Genomic DNA, 18,553 nt, shown 5'->3' with positions numbered 1-18,553 from the left:
TCTTCTACACTGTCTCTTTCTATCTATTCGCATCTGTCTCCTCTGTTTTTGCCTCTTTTTCCCACACTTTCTTTTTTTCCCATTCACTTACTCAAAGTTAAATTAAAAGCCAACCACTGTATACTGTCTCTAAGAATTATAAAATTCCTCCTCCCTCCAACTCTGAATCAAGTAGCTTTCTCATGCAGGTACTTCAACTGATCTTTGAAAGTTCAGCGCCCCTGAGGGAAAAAAAAACATTCTTGACCATTTCCCTGACCTGGGATGGAGTTTCCTGAAATGTCCATCATGTCGACGCTATATTCATCTACACAGAATGTTGATACCCTTCAAGGCTAGTAAGAAGTTAAGCTGGTAAAAGGAGAATGCAAGCTCTCATGTTTAGAGAGGAATGCAACAATACTTTCTGTAAAAATGGAACATTTAATGAAACTGCCTGATTTTAATCTTCTTGAAACATGGAACACATGGCTCTATAAAGCATGGAGCAGGAACTGAGAAGGTGACGACCTGGTCAAAATTTGAATTTTGTCAAATGCACAAACAAGGCTATTCAACCTTAAAGCAATTCAGACCTGTGACTGAGATGCTCCCTAATTTCTCTCTCAGAGAAGAGACCTCTGAAGGGCTTCAGGCTGCAAATCTCCCAGAATTCTGAACACAATGAAACCCCCAGAGCTGGCCGGTACCCCGATGCAAGCACTCAGCACTGAGTATACATGGGTTGAAGTCCATTAAAGAAAAAATAAGTATGCTAGGAATTATTTTTTCCCCTGGATTATACTATTACACTTTCTAAGAATCTCTGATTGCCCGTAATTACTGGAAGCTCTCATGTTTCACACCAATAATTCCAGTATTAGTGGGAAACTCAGAAGACATGAGGGGAGACTGAATTCATTATTAATGAAAGTACTGCCGCCCTCTAAGGAAACACAGGGCACTTAATGCCCAGCTTACCTCATCTTCCATCAATAAATCCATGCTCTCTAATTGTTTATGGCATCCCTTGGTAGGCTCGCTGGAGAGGATGATGGCCAATTAACAAACACACTTTGGCCTTAATTAAACTGCTTTTCCTGTCTATGATACTACTTCAATGTAAATGGAGATTGTTACTGCTTTATTTTACTCCATAGAATTGAATTCAAATTAATTCTTGTATAGCATTATCCAATTGAAGCTTTTCTTATCTAATGAAATGCATTTCTTTGTATTTTAAATGAGAAGGGGAATTTGCTTAAACGATTAATTTCATTTTTGCCGCCCGCTTCTCCTGCTCCTTCTTAACTCATGGTCTATGGGGGTATTCATTTGCTAGGGCCGCTGTATGACTGGGGTGGCTGAAACCACAGAAATTTATTTTTGCAAAGTTCTGGAGGCTAGAGGTTTGAGATCAAAGTGTTGGCAGGACTGGTTTCTTCTAAGACCGCTCTCCTTGGCTTATTGATGGCCATCCTCCCCCTGAGTCTTCACATCACCTTACCTCTGTACACGTCTGTGTCCAAATTTCCCCTCCTCACGAGGGAGGACGCCTGTCAGACTGGGTTAGGGCCCAGCCTAGTGGACTCATGTTAGCGTAATCACCTCTTCAATGGCCATGTCTCCAGATTCAGTCACGTTCTGAGGTACTAGGGGTTAGGACTTCAAAATACAGAATTTAAAGGTACATAATTCAGCCCTGACAGTGAAGGAGAGGTGACATTTCCAAGGAAAGGCAGGAGAGTGTACGGTTAAGGATGCCACCTACGGAGCCAGACTGTCTGGATTCCGATCTCAGCTTTCCCACTTGCCACTTGTGTGATTCAGGCAAGTCACTTATGTTCCCTGCCCTTTAGTTCCTCCATCTGTAAAATGGGTTAATAATGATGCCTACCTCAGGGGGCTTTTATGAAGATTAAATAAGTGCTTTGTACATAGAAATCCCTCTGTAAGTGTTTGCTGTAACTATTTCAAGATTTCTCCTTCAAATGCTCACCGAGTGTATGTGCATTTTCCTCAGAGGAGAAATGAAGGCCGTGTCAAGATACCATCAAAAGTGTGAAGAACGTCTTGAGCCCCACAGTGTGGTGAATTGAGACGATTATTTTTAAATTTTCTCTTACATTCACAAATTTATACTCAAAATACATAATGACTCTTGTGTGAGGGCAGGCAATGGATTTGGGCCATCAGTGGCAGATTTCGGTCAAGATTATACCCAGTCTTATATCTTCTCCCCCATCCAAACCAAAATCTGGTTTCAATTGTGTGGCTTATTCTACCTGAGCAAGCCTGGTCCAAGATCAAGGTCTCTGGAGTCAGATGCCTTCATTTTCACAATGAAACCTTAATTCTGGACCAATGTCCTTCTTTACTGCTATACACTGGAAGCTAAGTATTTCCAGAGAAAAACCTCTGACCACATGGGTGAATTCAACTAAAGTATGTTTTCCAGCTTCTCCTGGGCCCTCTGCACTACTGAATCTTTTCCTTATCATCACCTGTTCCCTCAGGGAGCTAGTCCCGACTCTTACCTCTGCATTCAAGTCTTACACTAGAAGCACACCTCTCTATGTTTAACTTTTTTAGATTCCACATGTAAGTGATACACAGTGTTTGTCTTTCCCTTAGCACAATATGCTCAAGTAAATACAATGAAATATTACAGGATATTCTGCCATTTGCTCCAGAAAACCACTTTGCCAAGGGGAATCCTTGCTGGGAATCTTCGCCTGGCCCTACAATTCATATTTTTTTGAGAAGAAGGAGACAGGAGCGAAAGGATAGGAGAAAAGAACTAACGTGTGTTGTGTCTGTGACGTGCCAGGCCCTGCTCAGGCACCTGAGATACAGCCCTACTGGTGGCACAATCCTCACTAGATTGTAATGTGCAAGAGTGGGTACCAACCATGTCCGTCTTATCATTTATCATATCCCCAGTGCCTAGCATAGTGCCTGGTACACAGTATGTCCTTGATAATTGTCCAACACCTTGTTGGTGTTCAATAGTCTTACAAAGGAGATACTGTGCCATTTTGCTGATGTTTAGATTAAGTACTTCTTTCTGGCAGTCACAAAGCTAGTGAGGAGCAGCTGTGTGTGGCACCCAACTCCATGTTCCTTCCATCATCACACCTGCATGGATGCTAAAATATGGATTGCTGATATGCAGGCTACTCGGAGGAGTGACATCAGCACCATGGTAGCATAAGATGTCACTCATTTTTGTCTCCCTTCAACACCTAAGATTTGGCATCTCTCCATGAACAAAAGTGCCTCTGGGAGCTATGGGATCCTGCACCATATGCCAAGGGACTCAGAGGCGTCTCACCCGCCTGTGCATCAGGTAACTGGCAGACAGATCCTAGTGTGGGCTGCGGAGCCAGCAGGAGCCTGTGAACCAGCTCCAGACCCTCTGGGCCGCAGTCTGAGGGCACCTGGAAAACGCTGACTGGGGCGCATACCCACAGAAGAGAGAGCCTTTGTAGAAGTCTAGGTTTCTAGAGAAGGTACAGTACTTTGTTGGAGCAAAAGAATTCAAAAGTACAAGTTCGGATGCATTGGAGTGGGTAAAAGGAACTTTGCCAGCATCGCTTCTCCCCTGCAAGGCAGCCCAGCTTAGAGAAAGAGGAGGCCAAGGATCCTTCCCATGGGGGACAGGGAGAGTGGGGAGTGAGTGTCCAGCTATCCTCACTCTGCAGGATGCTGCCAGAGAAGCCCATGTTTCTAGAGCAGCGCCCAGAGTATTGCAGCAAGAACCCCATGATTAGGGGGATAAAGAGGCAGATATGAGTATCAGAGGGCATTAAAGGGGCCCGGTTCCTGCTGGCTGTGTTCTAGACTCCAGCAGGAAGCCTGCTCATGAACTGCCAGGGAAACCCCACCAGAGGATCCCCTCCAACACCCCGGGTGCCAAACTCACATCTGCTGTAAAACTCCTACAAGAAAACAGTGAGTAAGCTTCTTGACATAGGCCTTGGCAATAATTGTTTTGGATCTGACACCTAAAGCAAAAGCAACAACAGCAAAAATAAACAAATGGGATTATATCAAACTAAAGAGCTTCTGCATAGCAAAAGAAAACGTCAACAAAATGAAAAGGCAACGTACCGAATGGGAGAATATAATTGCAAATCATACATCTGATAAGTGATTAATATCCAAAATATGTAAAGAATTCATACAACTCAATAGTAAAAAAACAAACAAAGCCAAACAATTTGATTTTAAAATGGAGAAGCTGAATAAACATTTTTCCAAAGAAGACATACAAATGGCCAACAAGTACATGAAAAGGTGCTCAATATCACTAATCATCAGGAAAGTGCAAATCAAAACCACGATGAGCTGTCACTTTACACCTGTTAGAATGGCTATTATCAAAAAAAAAAAAAAAAAACCCAAGAGATAAGTATTGATAAGGATTCAGAGAAAAGGGAACACTTGTGCACGGTTGGCGAGAATGTACATTGCTGCAGTCCCTAGGGAAAACAGTTTGGAGGTTCTTCAAAAAACTAAAAATAGAACTACCATATGATCCAGCAATTCCATTTCTGGGTATATACCCAAAGGCATGAACACAGCATCTGCACCACCATGTTCACTGCGATGTTATTCACAGTAGCTAAGATAGGAAACAACGTAAGCATTTATCAATGGAGGAATAAAGAAGGTGTACACACACACAATGGAACATTACACATCCACGAGAAACGATGTCCTGTCATCTGCAATAATGTGGAGGAACCTCAAGGGCATTGTGATAAATGAAATTAGCTAGATGGAGGAAGGCAAATACTGTAATGATATCACTTATATGCGGAATCTAAGAAAGCTGAACCCAAAAAACAAAGAGTAGAAAGGTGGTTGGTTACCAGGGGCTGGGGAGTGGAGGAAATGGGGAGATGCTGATAAAAGGCTACAAACTTAGAAAAGGAATAAGTTCTAGAGATCTAATGCACAGCACAGTGATTATAGTTAATCATACTGTATTATATACTTGAAAATTGCTGAGACTAGATCTTAATTGTTCTTACTACAAAAAAGAAATAATTATGTGACATGATGGAGGCACCGGCTAGCATGATGGTGGTTGTCATACACTACATAAATGTATCAAATCAACACACTATACACCTTAAACTTACCCTATGTTATACGCCAACTATACCCCAATAACAAAAGAATAATGCAGGTTATTGCTGTGGGAGAGTCTGGGAATTTTAAGCTTCTGATTAACAAAAATCAATCTGAGATTGGATTGGAATCTGACTGCCTGTCCTCCACCTCTCAAAGGAATCACATTCTTAAATGTATATTCTTTTAGAGTGTACGCTTCTGTAAAATGGACTCTGACCTCATGGCTCAGAGGGTTTCCAAGCCCTGTTGCAGCCCAGCTTCTCAGGTACAGATTTTCAAAGTCTTCAGAAGATGGCCCATGTTCTATATGCTGGAATGGGGCGCCCCCTGAGGCACCCCAGCCCGTTCTGGCCCCATCCTAAGCTGGCCTGTGTGTCTGGCCAAGTGCCCAAGGAGACCGATTTTGGAAGAAATGTTTTCATGAGAGTTGTACGCAGGGGAGTCTCCATTCTGGCCTTTCTCGTTCGTCTGTCGGAGATCCTTCACGCCCCCTGGTGGTGTGAGCAGCAGAAAGAACGGGCTGCCTAGATTGCCTTTCCAGGCTGCCCTAGGCTTGTCAGAACCATCTTTGTTCAAGGCAAGTGAGCGCAGGAAACAAACAAAAGCCCCTTCCAGATAGTTATCTACTCCCCAGCAACGGAAACTTTTTAACAAGTCAAAGTTCACCGTAAAAAAAAGTATTAGCGCACATTTGATGGAAAATAAAAAGGGACATTTGGCAGGGCCGCACCTCGCTGTCCTCCAGGGCAGCCTTCTCAGTGTGCTCGGTGTGGACGGCACCCGGAGCCGAGCAGATGTGAGGGCCCTGCCTGGCATGGCCGAGCACAGCCACCCTGCAGTGCTGCTATGTTTTCTTAGGTGCTGAACCAGGGCTGGGGCGTGCCGGAGTCTTTGGATACAGAGCAGCTGCCAGGTGTGCTTGTAGTGGAAAGGGTCCTGACTTCTACTCAGCACTGTGGCCCTGGCTTAGTGTCCATAGGAGAGGGCTGCCCACACTGTTCTTCCTGACAGCACATGAAGACTGAAAGGGAGATGAGCAGAGACCCTTGTGACTTTGGCCTTGCCCTGCACCATCACATTTCTTCTGGGAGCTGTCATGATATCGTTGATGGGGCACTGGCTTTGGAAACAAATAGCTGCCCCTCCAGAAGCCATCTGTTAGCTGTGTGACCTTGAAAAATTAACATAGCCCCTCTGATCACGTTTCCATCTGCAAACAGGGTTAATGATACAACTTGATCATGAAGAGGCTGAGGGCAGAGGTGCCAATAAAAAGTCAGAATTCTTTGACCAGCTTCAGGACCTGAATGAATTTCAGACTCGGAGCCTTTGGACTGAAGGAAAGGCCAGGTCCTCTGGAAGAAGTAACCCGCAACATCGAGGCAAGCCTGTAAGACCGTGATTACCCCTGTCCATCTACAAAGGGACCAGCAGACATTGGCTTGGGTAACTATACCCTGGGGAAAGGAAATAGCCCAATATTTTGAGAATTGTTGGATACAAGGTCAGAGCTGACAATGATATCCAGCCTGATACAAAACGTGGTCCCCCGGTAGAGTGAATGTGTATGGGGGCCAGGCAATAGAGGGACACCTGGCCTGGCTCCACTTCACAGAGGGAGGGTCTAGTTGGTCAGGGACCAACCCAGTGGTTATGTCCCTGGTCCCTGAGTGTGTAACTGAAATAGATAATACTTGGAAGTTGCCAAACACCCACACATCCACACTGGTTCTTTGGCTTGTGAATAAAAAGTGGGGAAGGACAAGTGGGAGTCTCTGAAGCTGCCCCTACACTCCTCCTCTGAGGAAGACAATGAATCACAAACATCCCGGGGCAAAGAGCAGAAACTAGTGCCACCCTTAGAGACCTACAGGAAGCAGAGTGCTGATGCCCATCAGTTTCCACTGAAGTCGTTGGTCTAGTCCCTACAGAAATTAGATCCTGGAAGATGTCAGCAGAGTATCTCAAGCTCCATCAACTTGCAGTGCCAACTGCAGCTGCCAGATGTGGTACAAGCCACAACACAGCGGCTGGTCTGGAAGCAGCAGATGCTGCTCAGGGTCTCTCTCCTCTGCTGTCCATGCTAGATTCCCCTCACCCTTGGTTAGCCCTTGTGACAGACAATAAACTAAAGGAATAAATGCCACAGTATGTTATATGATGAGAATGCTATGGAAAAATTAAGGGGAGGAATGCCTGCAATTCTGAGCAGGTTACAGGGTAGGCTTCACTGAGGTGACATTTGAGCAACACCTTGAAGGAGGTGAGGAGTGATCATCTTCCGAGCAAGAGCATTCCACAGATAGAACAGCAAGTGACAAGGCCCTGGGGCTGCTTCATGTCTGGAAAACTACAGGAACTAGCAAGGTTAGTGTCTGATGTTAAAAAGGTAGCATGTGGCCAAATGTGCAGGGCCTTAGAGATCATTATTATAAGGACTTTGGCTTTTACCTAGGATGAGATGGGAGCTGCTAGAGGGCTTTGAGGTAAGAAGGAATATTATTTGACAGGTTTACTCTGATTACTGTGCTGAGAATAGCCTGTAGGGAGGCAAAGCGAGAGAGAATGGTGGTTGAACTGACATAACATTGGCAAATGTGATGAGAAGGGTGCAGGTTCTGGATATATTTTAAGGAGAGATTCCATAGGATTTGCCAACAGATGGGGTGCCAGGTACAAGAGAAAGTAAATTGTCAAGCGTGACTCAAGTTTTTGGCCAAAGCGACTGGAAGGATGGAGTCTCTAATTTACCAAGATGGATAAATCTGGGAAAGGAAGAGTTTAATGGGGACAAGATCAGGAGTACTATTTGAAATATGCTGAGGTGGAGATGTCCTTTAGAGAGCCACGGGACTAGGTGTTGGATATAGGAGTCTGGACTTCAGGAAAGGAATCATCAGCCAACTGATAGCCTTGGGGAGCCCTGAGTTTCAATGAGAAAACAGGGAATGGGATGGGGATAGAAAAGGGCCCTGGGTCCCTTGAACATTGAAGATCCAGGAGAGGAGGACAAATGAGGTAAGGAGCAGAAAAGCTGAAGAAGAGGTGAGTAAGGAAAACCACATGCGTGTGATGTCCTGAAGGCCAAGTGACAAAGAGTTCCAGGCAGGGGAGAGTGGTCAGTGATGCCAGATCAAGGCAGATAACTGCTGGTTAGTGATCATTCTGCTCTAGAACCTGATTTGCCTGATTCCCAATCTCACTGTGCTGCTAGTCTCCTTTAGGTATCAGTAGACGCTGAGAAAGTCAGATCTGAAATATTAAGCAATCTTTCAACACTGGTTTATTGGTTTATTATGGAAGTCCTAAATTAAACCAAGTTTGTCCCCACATGAAGGTGTGCCTGATACAAATGCTTGCTTTCTGGTGGTTCGATTCAGCCAAAGCTTAAGGCTCCAACCGAACATGAAGAAAGAAGAGTGGCCTAAAAACTCCTTACACTCACAAGATAACCCACTCACACCCTCCTCCTAGTGAGATCAGGCCCAGGCCATGTATCCTATTTCCCTTCTTGGCCTCTAACTCATATTGGAGTAGTTTATATAAACACAGCAACAATTTAGTTGAGCCTAATTTAACTTTCCTGTCAAGTTCACCTTTATGGATACGACCTTTAGATGCATTTTAAGCCTTTAAGAGGGGAGACGGTGGAACTGATGTAAGAACAACAGAAGAGCGGGTCACAGGGGTGTTACCACACCTTCCTGTGTGTGTCCTCTGAGTGCTGTGAGGGGGATGCATGTGGGTAATGTCTCCCCGTATACCTGGCGTGGGGGCTTCGCCACTTGCAGATGGGACCTAGACAGCAAAACACCTATTGGAGAGAGCACCAAGGTGAGCCAGGAGCCTTCTTTTACCTTTCTTGAATGCTTACATTCAACATTATGGACATTGCTATTCTGTACATTATGTATATTCTATAAACTATGGAAAATGTGATTCTGAACACTGAGCAATATGCACTGGCCTAGCCTTCCACATTTTGAGCTCCTTAGACTTGAAACTAGGGTATCTGGTAAGCTGCATCTGAAGGGTTAAGCTGGCTCCAGGCAGTCCCTAGACGCTCAGGGTAGGGGGGTTCTGGCCGCCCAAATGTTGGGGGTTGGCTCAAAGTGAGCTCTAGGGATCCTCCTTGTGGCTGACCTAAGATTTTCTCTAGAACTGGTCTTCCAGTCATTCTACCAGCTAGGCAGGTTTAGCACATAGGGAAGGCATGGAAAACAAAAGCAATACACTCATATAGAATATGTAGGTTTGTTAGAATTAAAGCCTATCAATCAAGAATGGATCTCTATTATTCAAGTTTTAGTACACCTTCAGAAGTTTAAAGTTTGGTTGAATTAAGTCAAACAGTTAAAGATATCAGAACAATACACTTGCTCTGTCTGTATTTCTAAGAAACATTAAAAATTATAATAACAAAATCTCTATTATAAATTTTAGAATACCACATATACACTGAAAAGTGTATCTTTAACAATGTCAGAAAACTCAATTCTTTTATATATAGTTATAATAGAATTAAGACTCTGGTTTGATCCTCTCACAACGAAAATTAGGTATAGCTTTTACTGTGTTTAAATAATTTTACACTATTAAAATGTTTTCAAGGAGTCCACTGGCCTGAAAAATACATATATATCCTGACACGCTGATTCAAAATTAAAGGTTATTTTTACACTTTCCTTTATTGACTAGAAATATGACTTAGAGACTGTACACATTTCCCCCCAGACATCTGTTTTCCTTGGTACACACATTAAATAGCACATAAGAAAAAGTCTTGGTTGTCGTGAAATCACACAGTATAAAAACACAGGACACAGCAGGATAAAATGTAACCTTAGGACATTAAATATTTTCGGCTCTTAAACTACAAAGGGACCCCGCAGGAGGGGTAGTACTGACTTCCCCGAGGGTCCCTGAAACCCTGAGTTCGGCCTTTAATACCACTGGCCTCTAAAGGAAATAAAGTGCCTTAGGGTTCGCTGATTCTACGACTTGAGGCAGGAAAACAAGTAAAAAGGGTCTGGAACATGCTGTTGTTTTCAGATATCATGAATGCTTTTAGGAAAGTCAGAGTCCTTAAAGGACATTGGTGTCAACATGAAGAGACTTCCTATTGACGAAGTTGTGAGAATCTGAGCATCAAATCCAAGCAAAGAGGTAATCATAACACAAAACTAAGCTGCGATAGAAGTTTAATTTTTGTAGTAAGTAGGGGAGCATTCATATTGAGTGTTTTATTTCTTCTAAATATTATGTTTATAATATTTACATATGTAGTTATTTCTCTCTGGGTAAGCACTGAAGAATAAACACATGGAACTTGTAACTTGATTACATGATTCTGGCAGAAGGTACTAAAAAAATAGGGTGGATTTATTAGCACAAATAATAGGATGTATAGTGAGTACAGATAAGAAGCAGGTAGAAGATGGCATAGATGGTCATGCACAATAACTAAGGAAGACAATTTAACTCTATTTTATTTATTCAGTTTCATTTTTTAAAAAAATTGAAGTATAGTCAACATTGTATTTTAAAAGATGAGTTACTCAGTGTCCTAAAGAGACAACTACTTTAGACTAAATGCTCTAGAATCGAGATTGAAACGCAAAATGACAGCTCTAGAATGCAACCATGTTAAACGATAGAACAAAATACCCTGAATGGCAAACCAGTAGGTTAGGTACTATCCATGCCAAGCTTAATGCATCATTACTGCAAAAGATACCATGTTTTAAAGACAAAGATTTATAAGAAAGGGACATAAAAGTTTACCATAAAAAAAAAAAGACAGCTCAACACTGTGGCTCAGGTTTGAATTACCCTAGTCTACACAATCAGACCATGTCTAGACCAAGAATCAACAGGTCAATAACCCCTATCGTTTCCTTTGCCTTTAGTTCTAGCAAAAATGCTAAAAACCTAGGTAAGTACTAATACTGAAAGATTAGGAATATATCACATTAAGAATCACACTACACTGGGAAATTACTAAGTAAGTACAGAAATAATGAAGAAATTGCCTAAACCATAGTCTTGCTGTTTTAGGATAAATTTAAGTGATTGTGCAGTAATAACTTGTATAATCAATGCTTGTGTATGTCTTTTATCAGCTGTTTAAAGTGTCTGAAGATTTCAAAACACTCATCCACTCTAAATTTGTACTCATAGTTTAAAAATTTTCAGAAAACTTAAGTTAATTTTGAAATTAATTTTTAAATGCTCAAGAAAAATTGGGGTTCCTAAATTTTTTTCTTTATGAATTTAATAAAGTGGTCATTAAACAAAGTAATATAATTTTGTGTATCCATCATGTCCAAAAGTCCTTCAGACAATGAAAGAATCTCTATTTCCCAAATTCATACTTCAGAAGAGAAAGTGTATAATTATGAAACCCTAACAACGCTTGCTAGAATCTAAGAGAAGTGATTCTAAAAGCACTTAAGAAGGACAAAGCTTGAGTTGTCTCTTCCTACCAAACACAGTCATTGCTTGGTTTTAAAGACAAATGAATTATAACTTAGTAGGCATCACGTTTCCATATGAACCAGTTGGGTAAATGCCGTGATATATGACTCAGACAACCGCACACACTCTTCTTCCAACCACAAGATTTAAACTGTGTTGAAGGTGAGTCCCCAGGACATAAACAAGAATCTGAAGCACAAACTGTTGGCTTGAGAAAGAAAGGAAAACTCAAAAGGTCAAGATCTCAAGAAAGCTACTACTTGGCCAGTTGCCAGATCTTTAAGACTATCATAGAACTGTGATAATGCCTCTCAAAGAAAAAACAGCATTAGTCACATTTAATCTGAAACATGAGAATAAACACAAAAAATTTAGGAAATCATATGATTTTGGCAAATCACAATATTTACCACACTCAGCACATCTTGGGTGAAATAAAAAAACAAAAAGGAAAAAATAGAAAACGAATTCCTCTGACCTGTTAGCTTTATGAGCACTAACCTTCCCGGCATTTGTTCCTGAGTGAATGAAAGAACCCATCTCAGGAAGACTCACCCCTAAAAAATAAAAACTAACATCTTTGGGAATATAAGTACTTTGTTTGCAAAATCAAGCACAATTATCAATTAATTCAACTCAAGCGCTGCTATCACACGAGTCTACACTGATTGCACAACTTTTCAAGTCATGAAGATAAACCTGAGTCTATAAAACCTGACAGGGAGCTGGTGTTCAGAGTGGCACTCAGCATGGCTAACAGTTCTGTACATATATAAACGCCACGCTGACGACCTGAAGGTACTGGGTTGAGTGGAGGAGCATGAAATTTGACCAGAAAGCTTTTCATGATTATGGCTTTTTTCTCATTTCTTCATCCCAGTCAAAATCTAATGGTTCATCATCGAGTTCTGGTAAAGTGAAGAGAGATTTTTTGGAAAGACTCAATCTCTCAGTGGATCCCTCCAGCTGAAAAGTTTTCCTCTTCCTGCCAAGCGCTGTAGCTGTGGTCACAGGGGGAGAGCTGTGGCTTCCTCCCTCACCTGGGTTCTTACTTTCAGAAGGAGGGGATTTTGATTTGGATTCAGAGGGAGAAGTAAAGGAGAAGTTTGCCAGTCTGGCTAACGTGCAAGCATGAACCTTGCCGCTTTTATTACTGCATGAACCCTCTTCCTTTCTGTCTCTTTCACAAGTAAGAGGGAAAGGCCCAGTGTTGTTCCCAAGCTCTAGCTCAGGCTGAATAGCTCCCTCTGCAGGGGCATGTGCCTTCTTCTCTCTTGGTCCTTTCTCTGGTGGCTTCGGTGACACCTCCTTTGTCTTACCCTGCAGCTGAGCCAAGCTTCTGATTCCTGAGGCAGAGGCCAGCTTTTCTGGACCCTTCCCAGGCAGAGCTGCTTCCCCTCTTGCTCTAGGTTGGGGAATTTCAGGACTTTGAGCTGCGATTTTACTTGTGCCAGGAGACACGGGGCTGCGGTCTTCAGGAGAATGGATCAGTTTTGACTTCCGTTTGAAAGTAAATTTTGACAGTTTAGCCACAGGAGGAAGGGGACTCTCAGCACTTTCAAGTTCAGGGTCTTCCGCATGAGCATGGAGCTTCTGTCTCTTTCTTTTGGGAGTCTGCAGCTCTCTCTCTGGGCCATGTACAGGGGGAGGCTGAGGATGGGAAGGGCTGGTGGGCTGCAACGGCGGCCCAGAGGGATTCCTGCACAATTCCTGAGCCCTCTCCTTGCGCAGCTTGTGTAGTTTCCTGGGGACACGATGAGTCAGTACTGAATCTAGTTCATCGGCAGATGTTGCTTCAGAAACTGCTGCATTTTTTGCCTTTTCACCCTCAACGCTCTCTGGCCTCAATGGAGCCTCTGTCTCTTCTGGTGCTGGAAGAGCTCCAGTTTCCAATTTGTGACTTTGGCCTGGCTCCCTGTTTCCTTTACTCTGAGATGTGTTATTGGAGATTTTCAAAGCCATTTTCCCCCCACTGGTTTTGGGACTAGGAAACACAGGAATGGTGTTTTTAGGCTCAATGGGACAAGCTGCTATGGAGTCAAACCAGTCCAAACTGTCATCTTGGTTATTTTTGTGCTCAGCTGAATGTCTTCTACCTGCTAGTCTATCAGACCCCAGATGGGATGCGGGATTGAGAAGCAGGCTTCCCCCAGGACTGCCTCCAGCAGGGGATGGACGTGTGCTCCAATTCCTTTCCTGCTGAGTTGATGTCCTGAACTTTAATTCTTCCCCTGGATCACCTCCGAGGGACCCTGGAGTCATCTCTGCTTCCATTGCCTGGGGCTGGGATGGATACATACTCTGATTCTGTAACCTGCAGCAGATAAGGAAAACGTGTATTGCTTTAATCTTTTCATCTCTTTATTCTCTGAGATGCTATCTAAAGGTTTAAGTCCAACATAATTCCAGGCTAATACCAAACACAGGAGGAAAGTATCCTTTTTCATCAGGATAGAATTCAAGTGCTCCAATAATCATTCTAATTTAACCTAAAACTGTAGTAAAATAAAGTGGAGTAATAGTTTTGTCCACATTTTCAGATCTCTCTGAAAGTCCATTTCATTCATTTAAGATTGTTTGAAGGTCAGTGTAAAATGCTTAGTTTTCTCTCATGTTAAATGTTCAACTACAAGACAGATGAGTCACTATGTGCACAGCAGTGGATTGCCGATCAAGAGAAGTGGCTCGAGCTGTTTAGCAGCCAGTCTGCAGATCAGATCTAAACTGAAAGACCAGAGATTACGACCTCTTCACATCTCTTAACTAACTTAGGTACTGAAATTTAGTGCATCTAAAAAGTCACCTTCCTCAAGAGTGAAGAGACTGATTCCTCAGTGCCCGTGGCCCCTCTGGCTCTCCAGCAGTCATGGCAGACCTCCCCCAGGCAGCTGTGACCTCTTTCCTGCCAAGCCCAGCCACACTTCCGCATGTGTTCTGGGCAGCCACTCTCCATCAATCTGATACAGAAACCTACTGACCCGCCCAGAATGATGGAGCTCATCTGTGATAGTCATTTTAAATCTTGGGCAAGTTAGAAACTGAAATATTGGCCAGAGGACCAATTTCTAACAGGGATTATAGCTTCTCAAAAAGAGGTCCTTTAAAAATCCCTTCATAACAACTTAGAAATGCCTTTTCAGTCTCAGGGGCAATGACCCTGCTTCTATGCCCTAAATCTGAAAAGGAACTACACCAAAAAGCAGACGAGTAAATTATTCTAAAAATCAGGTGTAATCATAATAGAAGGAATAGAAGAAAACATATAAAAATTAAATGAATTTTAAATTTAAATATATTTAAATACATTAAAATGTTAATGATGCCCCTCTCTGGGAAATAAGATTATGTGTGATTTTTTCTTATTAATTTATTACTGTTACTTTCAAAATACTCTATAAAGACTGTGTATTATTGCTTACAATCGGGGTAAAAAACACTAAAAAATTGCTTTTAAAATATTGAGTTATAGTCACTCATACTAGACTTGGGAACATCAATACAGGAAAATCTGGGTTCATGGTAGTCACAGCCAAACTGGAGGGAAAAAAAAACAACAAAAAACAAACCCAACACCAAAGCTTTCAAAATTACTACTATCTAGGGCACTTTCAGCATCAAATTGAGGTCATACTCATAATTGCTAAAGCACTGTAACTTAAAGAATTAATGGGAATTTTAAAGGGTAGAATAATTTAGCCCTACTATTTTAGTCTGATTCTGATTTGGGGGATTGATTTCTCCAGTACGGAAAAGGTCTGCGTTTCACTAGGCCTCCTGAAAGACAGCATCTTCACACTCTTCTGAGGTGGGCGAGAACTGCCACCATTTGAGTCTGACTGTCATCAGCAAAGCATTTTCCCAAAGAAAAGTGAAGAAAATACAGTTTTCTTATTAACATGTGATCTCCTTAAGGAATAGAAAACTCTTTCCAAAGAGAGTAAACCTGTGTGCCCCAGGGGGTTTTCCCACTTGCGAGGATTAGCTTCAGAGTGTGACTTGGAGGTAATTCACTTTCCTTTGTGGGGCACCTGGTTTTGTTGCTTTGAGGTTCAGCTCCGGGAACATGCCCTTGCATTTCAAAGAAGTACCAGAAGAAAAGAACATTTTAAGGCAGAATCCTATCTTTTAGATCACCACTTACTCTTCTTTCATTATTCTTCTTTCCCTCTAGAGGGTCATTCTGAGTTGAGTAAGCCCAGCTGCTACTTCTCCATCACACAACACTGAGGCGGAGCCTCTCATTCCTTCCCTTTCCGAATCCGGTGTATGCCAGCTTCAGGTAGTCAAAATGACCAGTTTCTGGTCACTCAAAACAAGCATTCTCTCCAAAAGCAAAGCCAAGCCCAGGACAGGCCTGACTGAGAAGGATCAGCTACATCAAACCATAAAGGAACCAAAGCAAGAGCTTTGATCTTTAACACCATGCTCTGGATCATGAGAAAGCCAGGAGACCAACTGAAAGAAATGGGGGCTGACTTTAGACCAAGTACCAGTTTATTGCAAGCCGGCACCCGGGTATGAGCAGGACAAAGCCAGTTCCCACACTTCCCAGTAGGCTGTGCTGAGGTTTTATAAATAGAAAGAGAACACTGCTGAATGAAGGGAGTGAGCGAATATGAGAGAAATGCCAGGAAAAGAATTCTCAAAGGTTTTACTTAAACAGCCAATAATCCCAACATGATCCCCAAATTCTCTGGTGGAGCTGCTCTGCTCCCACATGCCCTCCATTCACCAGCCCCCAGCTTTGAGATCAACCAACACGGGCAACCAGGTTCAGGTCAGTTATTAACCCACTCACACTGGAAGATGCCCAATGGACACACTTGCCATTCCTCACTCCTGTTTCACAGGCACAGACTCAAAGTCTAGCTTTTTAGAAGCCCGCGTATTAAGGGAGCATGCAAATGGTAAAGTTCAGGCAAAAATTCTTTAGCTAACACATGGGACACATTTCTTCTCACGTGTCCACATTTTTTAACAAGTCACTCGAAAGGGGAGTTATGAAACATTGCTTTTGTCATCCCCGAGTTGTTACCCTGTAGGATGAAAAACAGATTTCCCTCTTTTAACATAAAATACATCATTCCCACTGGGGAGTTTTTTTTAGTCTGACTGTTAAATATGTAAATTTTAAAAAGCCATGGGTTTGGGCATACAGGGAAGGAAAATCATGACGCTAAGGCGGCCCCTCCCAGGTGCGATGCAGTACCAGTTACCTCTACTCCCGCAGCTTTCCCCGCAGGCCAGCAAGGCTAGCCTGAAGGCAGTCTGGGCCGTGGTCTTCCCCCTGCGTTTCTTTCCCCAAGGTTATGTAAAGACTAATGATCAAATATTTATTATGCTTGGAAGAAAGCTTTAAAAACAATAAGAACAGAATTAAAATATTAATAAGCACTAAGATTCCTTATGTAAATGCCCTTGCCCACGTCCTCTCCTGGTGAGGAAAAGTCATACAGCCTTGTGTCCGGGTCACAAAACCACTCTAGTCCTAGAGTCCAATTTCCTCTTGCTTAACAGCAGTCCCAGCCACCTCTCTGAACAGCACTGCTCTACTTCTTATACTGAGCCAAAGAAGGAGCAGAGGAAGAAGTGGGGGTAGTGAACAGGATTAAAGCCCATTCACCAAGGTTTCTTGATTCTACGGAAACTGTGCTGTGTCTTGGGTATGAACTGTAGGCAACCTACCTGGGTGCTTCTCTATACTCAGGACCCAGTGGTATAAATTTACTATTCTGTAAAATCATAGATAGTAGATAGTTTACTATACATAGTAAAGGACCAGTCAGTGTTCTCCATGAGGCTCACCGAACCAGCAAGCCAAGGAAATGAAGCTGTGGAAGGTAGTCTCCAAAGATGGCAGCCATCAAGTCCCTCACTCCTTGTAAGTCTACGCCACTTCTCCCAACACAAGGTTCTGTCCATTTCCCTTTACCTTGCATGTGGGCTCACCCTGTGACTTGCTCTGATCTACAAAAGGTGGCAAAAGTGATGCTCTGGCCCAGCCCATAAGAGGCCTGGCAACTCCCACTTTTGCTCTTTGGAGCCCTAAGCTACCATGTCAGAATTCTTACTACCTCACAGGAGAGAGAGCCCAGCCAGCCCCCAGCCACTTAAGCCACCCCAGCTAAGGCACCACATGTGACGGAAGCCATCTGGGATGTTCCAGTCCCACTTGAGCTCCCAGCTAAATGCAGGTGTACAAGTGAACCCCAGCTGGCACTGTGGAATGAAGGCAAGCCATCCCTACTGAGTACTCTTGAATTTCTGACTCCTAGAAAACTATGTGGTGTTCTTTTTTTTTTTAAGCACTGAGCTTTGAGGTAGCTGATTACACAGCACTAGATAACTGAAATCCCCTACAGATAGCGCAGATTTTCCACTTACTGTATACTTCCTTCGTTTCACTAAAAGCCAAACAAGCACTTTCCATTCTATGCCTTTCGTGGCTTTCCTTTCTCACCTTTCAAGTCTTCTTAGCTCTTCACTCAGGAGGCTGTGCAGCTCCAGCTTTTCCAGAATAAGTTCACACTGCCTCTGGTACTGCTCCAGAGGGTTTTCAGGGAAGGAAGTATGGAGTGCATTCACACCTCCTAGCAGTGCACCACCCTGATGGGGGAGAAAATGGAAAGTACCAGGGAGAGTCAGCAGGCCAGCCTGCACAGAGGAAGCACACGCTAGGCACCACTGATCCCAGATGGCTAAGACCAGCCCTCTACACCTCTTCTGTGGGTATCAGAATCACCTGGGAGCCTTTCTCAAATTTCAGTAGTCCTCTACCCCGATCCTGGTGGCATGCACTGCTCTGGGAAGCCCCACTGTCTCCAGTGGGACCATGAGCACCTCTCAGGTATGTTCAGGAGAAAAAGGATTGAGACCCACTACTTTACGCCAGTGGGTAAAGCAATGCTACTGATGTAGAGACTGTTTCCATGACAATTTTCCCCCTTCTCTTAAA

At 43.1% G+C, this 18,553-nt stretch overlaps 1 protein-coding gene across 3 annotated transcripts in view; it reads right to left on the bottom strand.

Annotated features, from left to right (window-relative positions):
* The window catches only part of MCM9 (minichromosome maintenance 9 homologous recombination repair factor), a 113,147-nt gene that overhangs the window by 25,874 nt on the left and 68,720 nt on the right, over window positions 1-18,553 (bottom strand). For 2 of the 3 annotated variants that reach the window (XR_012508649.1, XM_074368428.1), the window contains exon 12: window positions 18,059-18,204. Coding sequence is in view for 2 of the 3 variants with exons in the window: in XM_074368428.1 (XP_074224529.1) it covers window positions 18,059-18,204 (146 nt within the window). In the remaining variant the exon portion in view is untranslated. Of the gene's footprint in view, window positions 1-10,592; window positions 13,913-18,058; window positions 18,205-18,553 lie in introns of those variants that run through there. The other variant, XM_074368427.1, reaches the window with a different exon arrangement.

The sequence above is a fragment of the Camelus bactrianus genome, chromosome 8 (genome assembly GCF_048773025.1).
Source record: "Camelus bactrianus isolate YW-2024 breed Bactrian camel chromosome 8, ASM4877302v1, whole genome shotgun sequence".
Taxonomy (NCBI): domain Eukaryota; kingdom Metazoa; phylum Chordata; class Mammalia; order Artiodactyla; family Camelidae; genus Camelus; species Camelus bactrianus.
The sequence above is the reverse complement of the archived record's forward strand: the minus strand, read 5'-3'. Positions and strand labels throughout refer to the sequence as shown.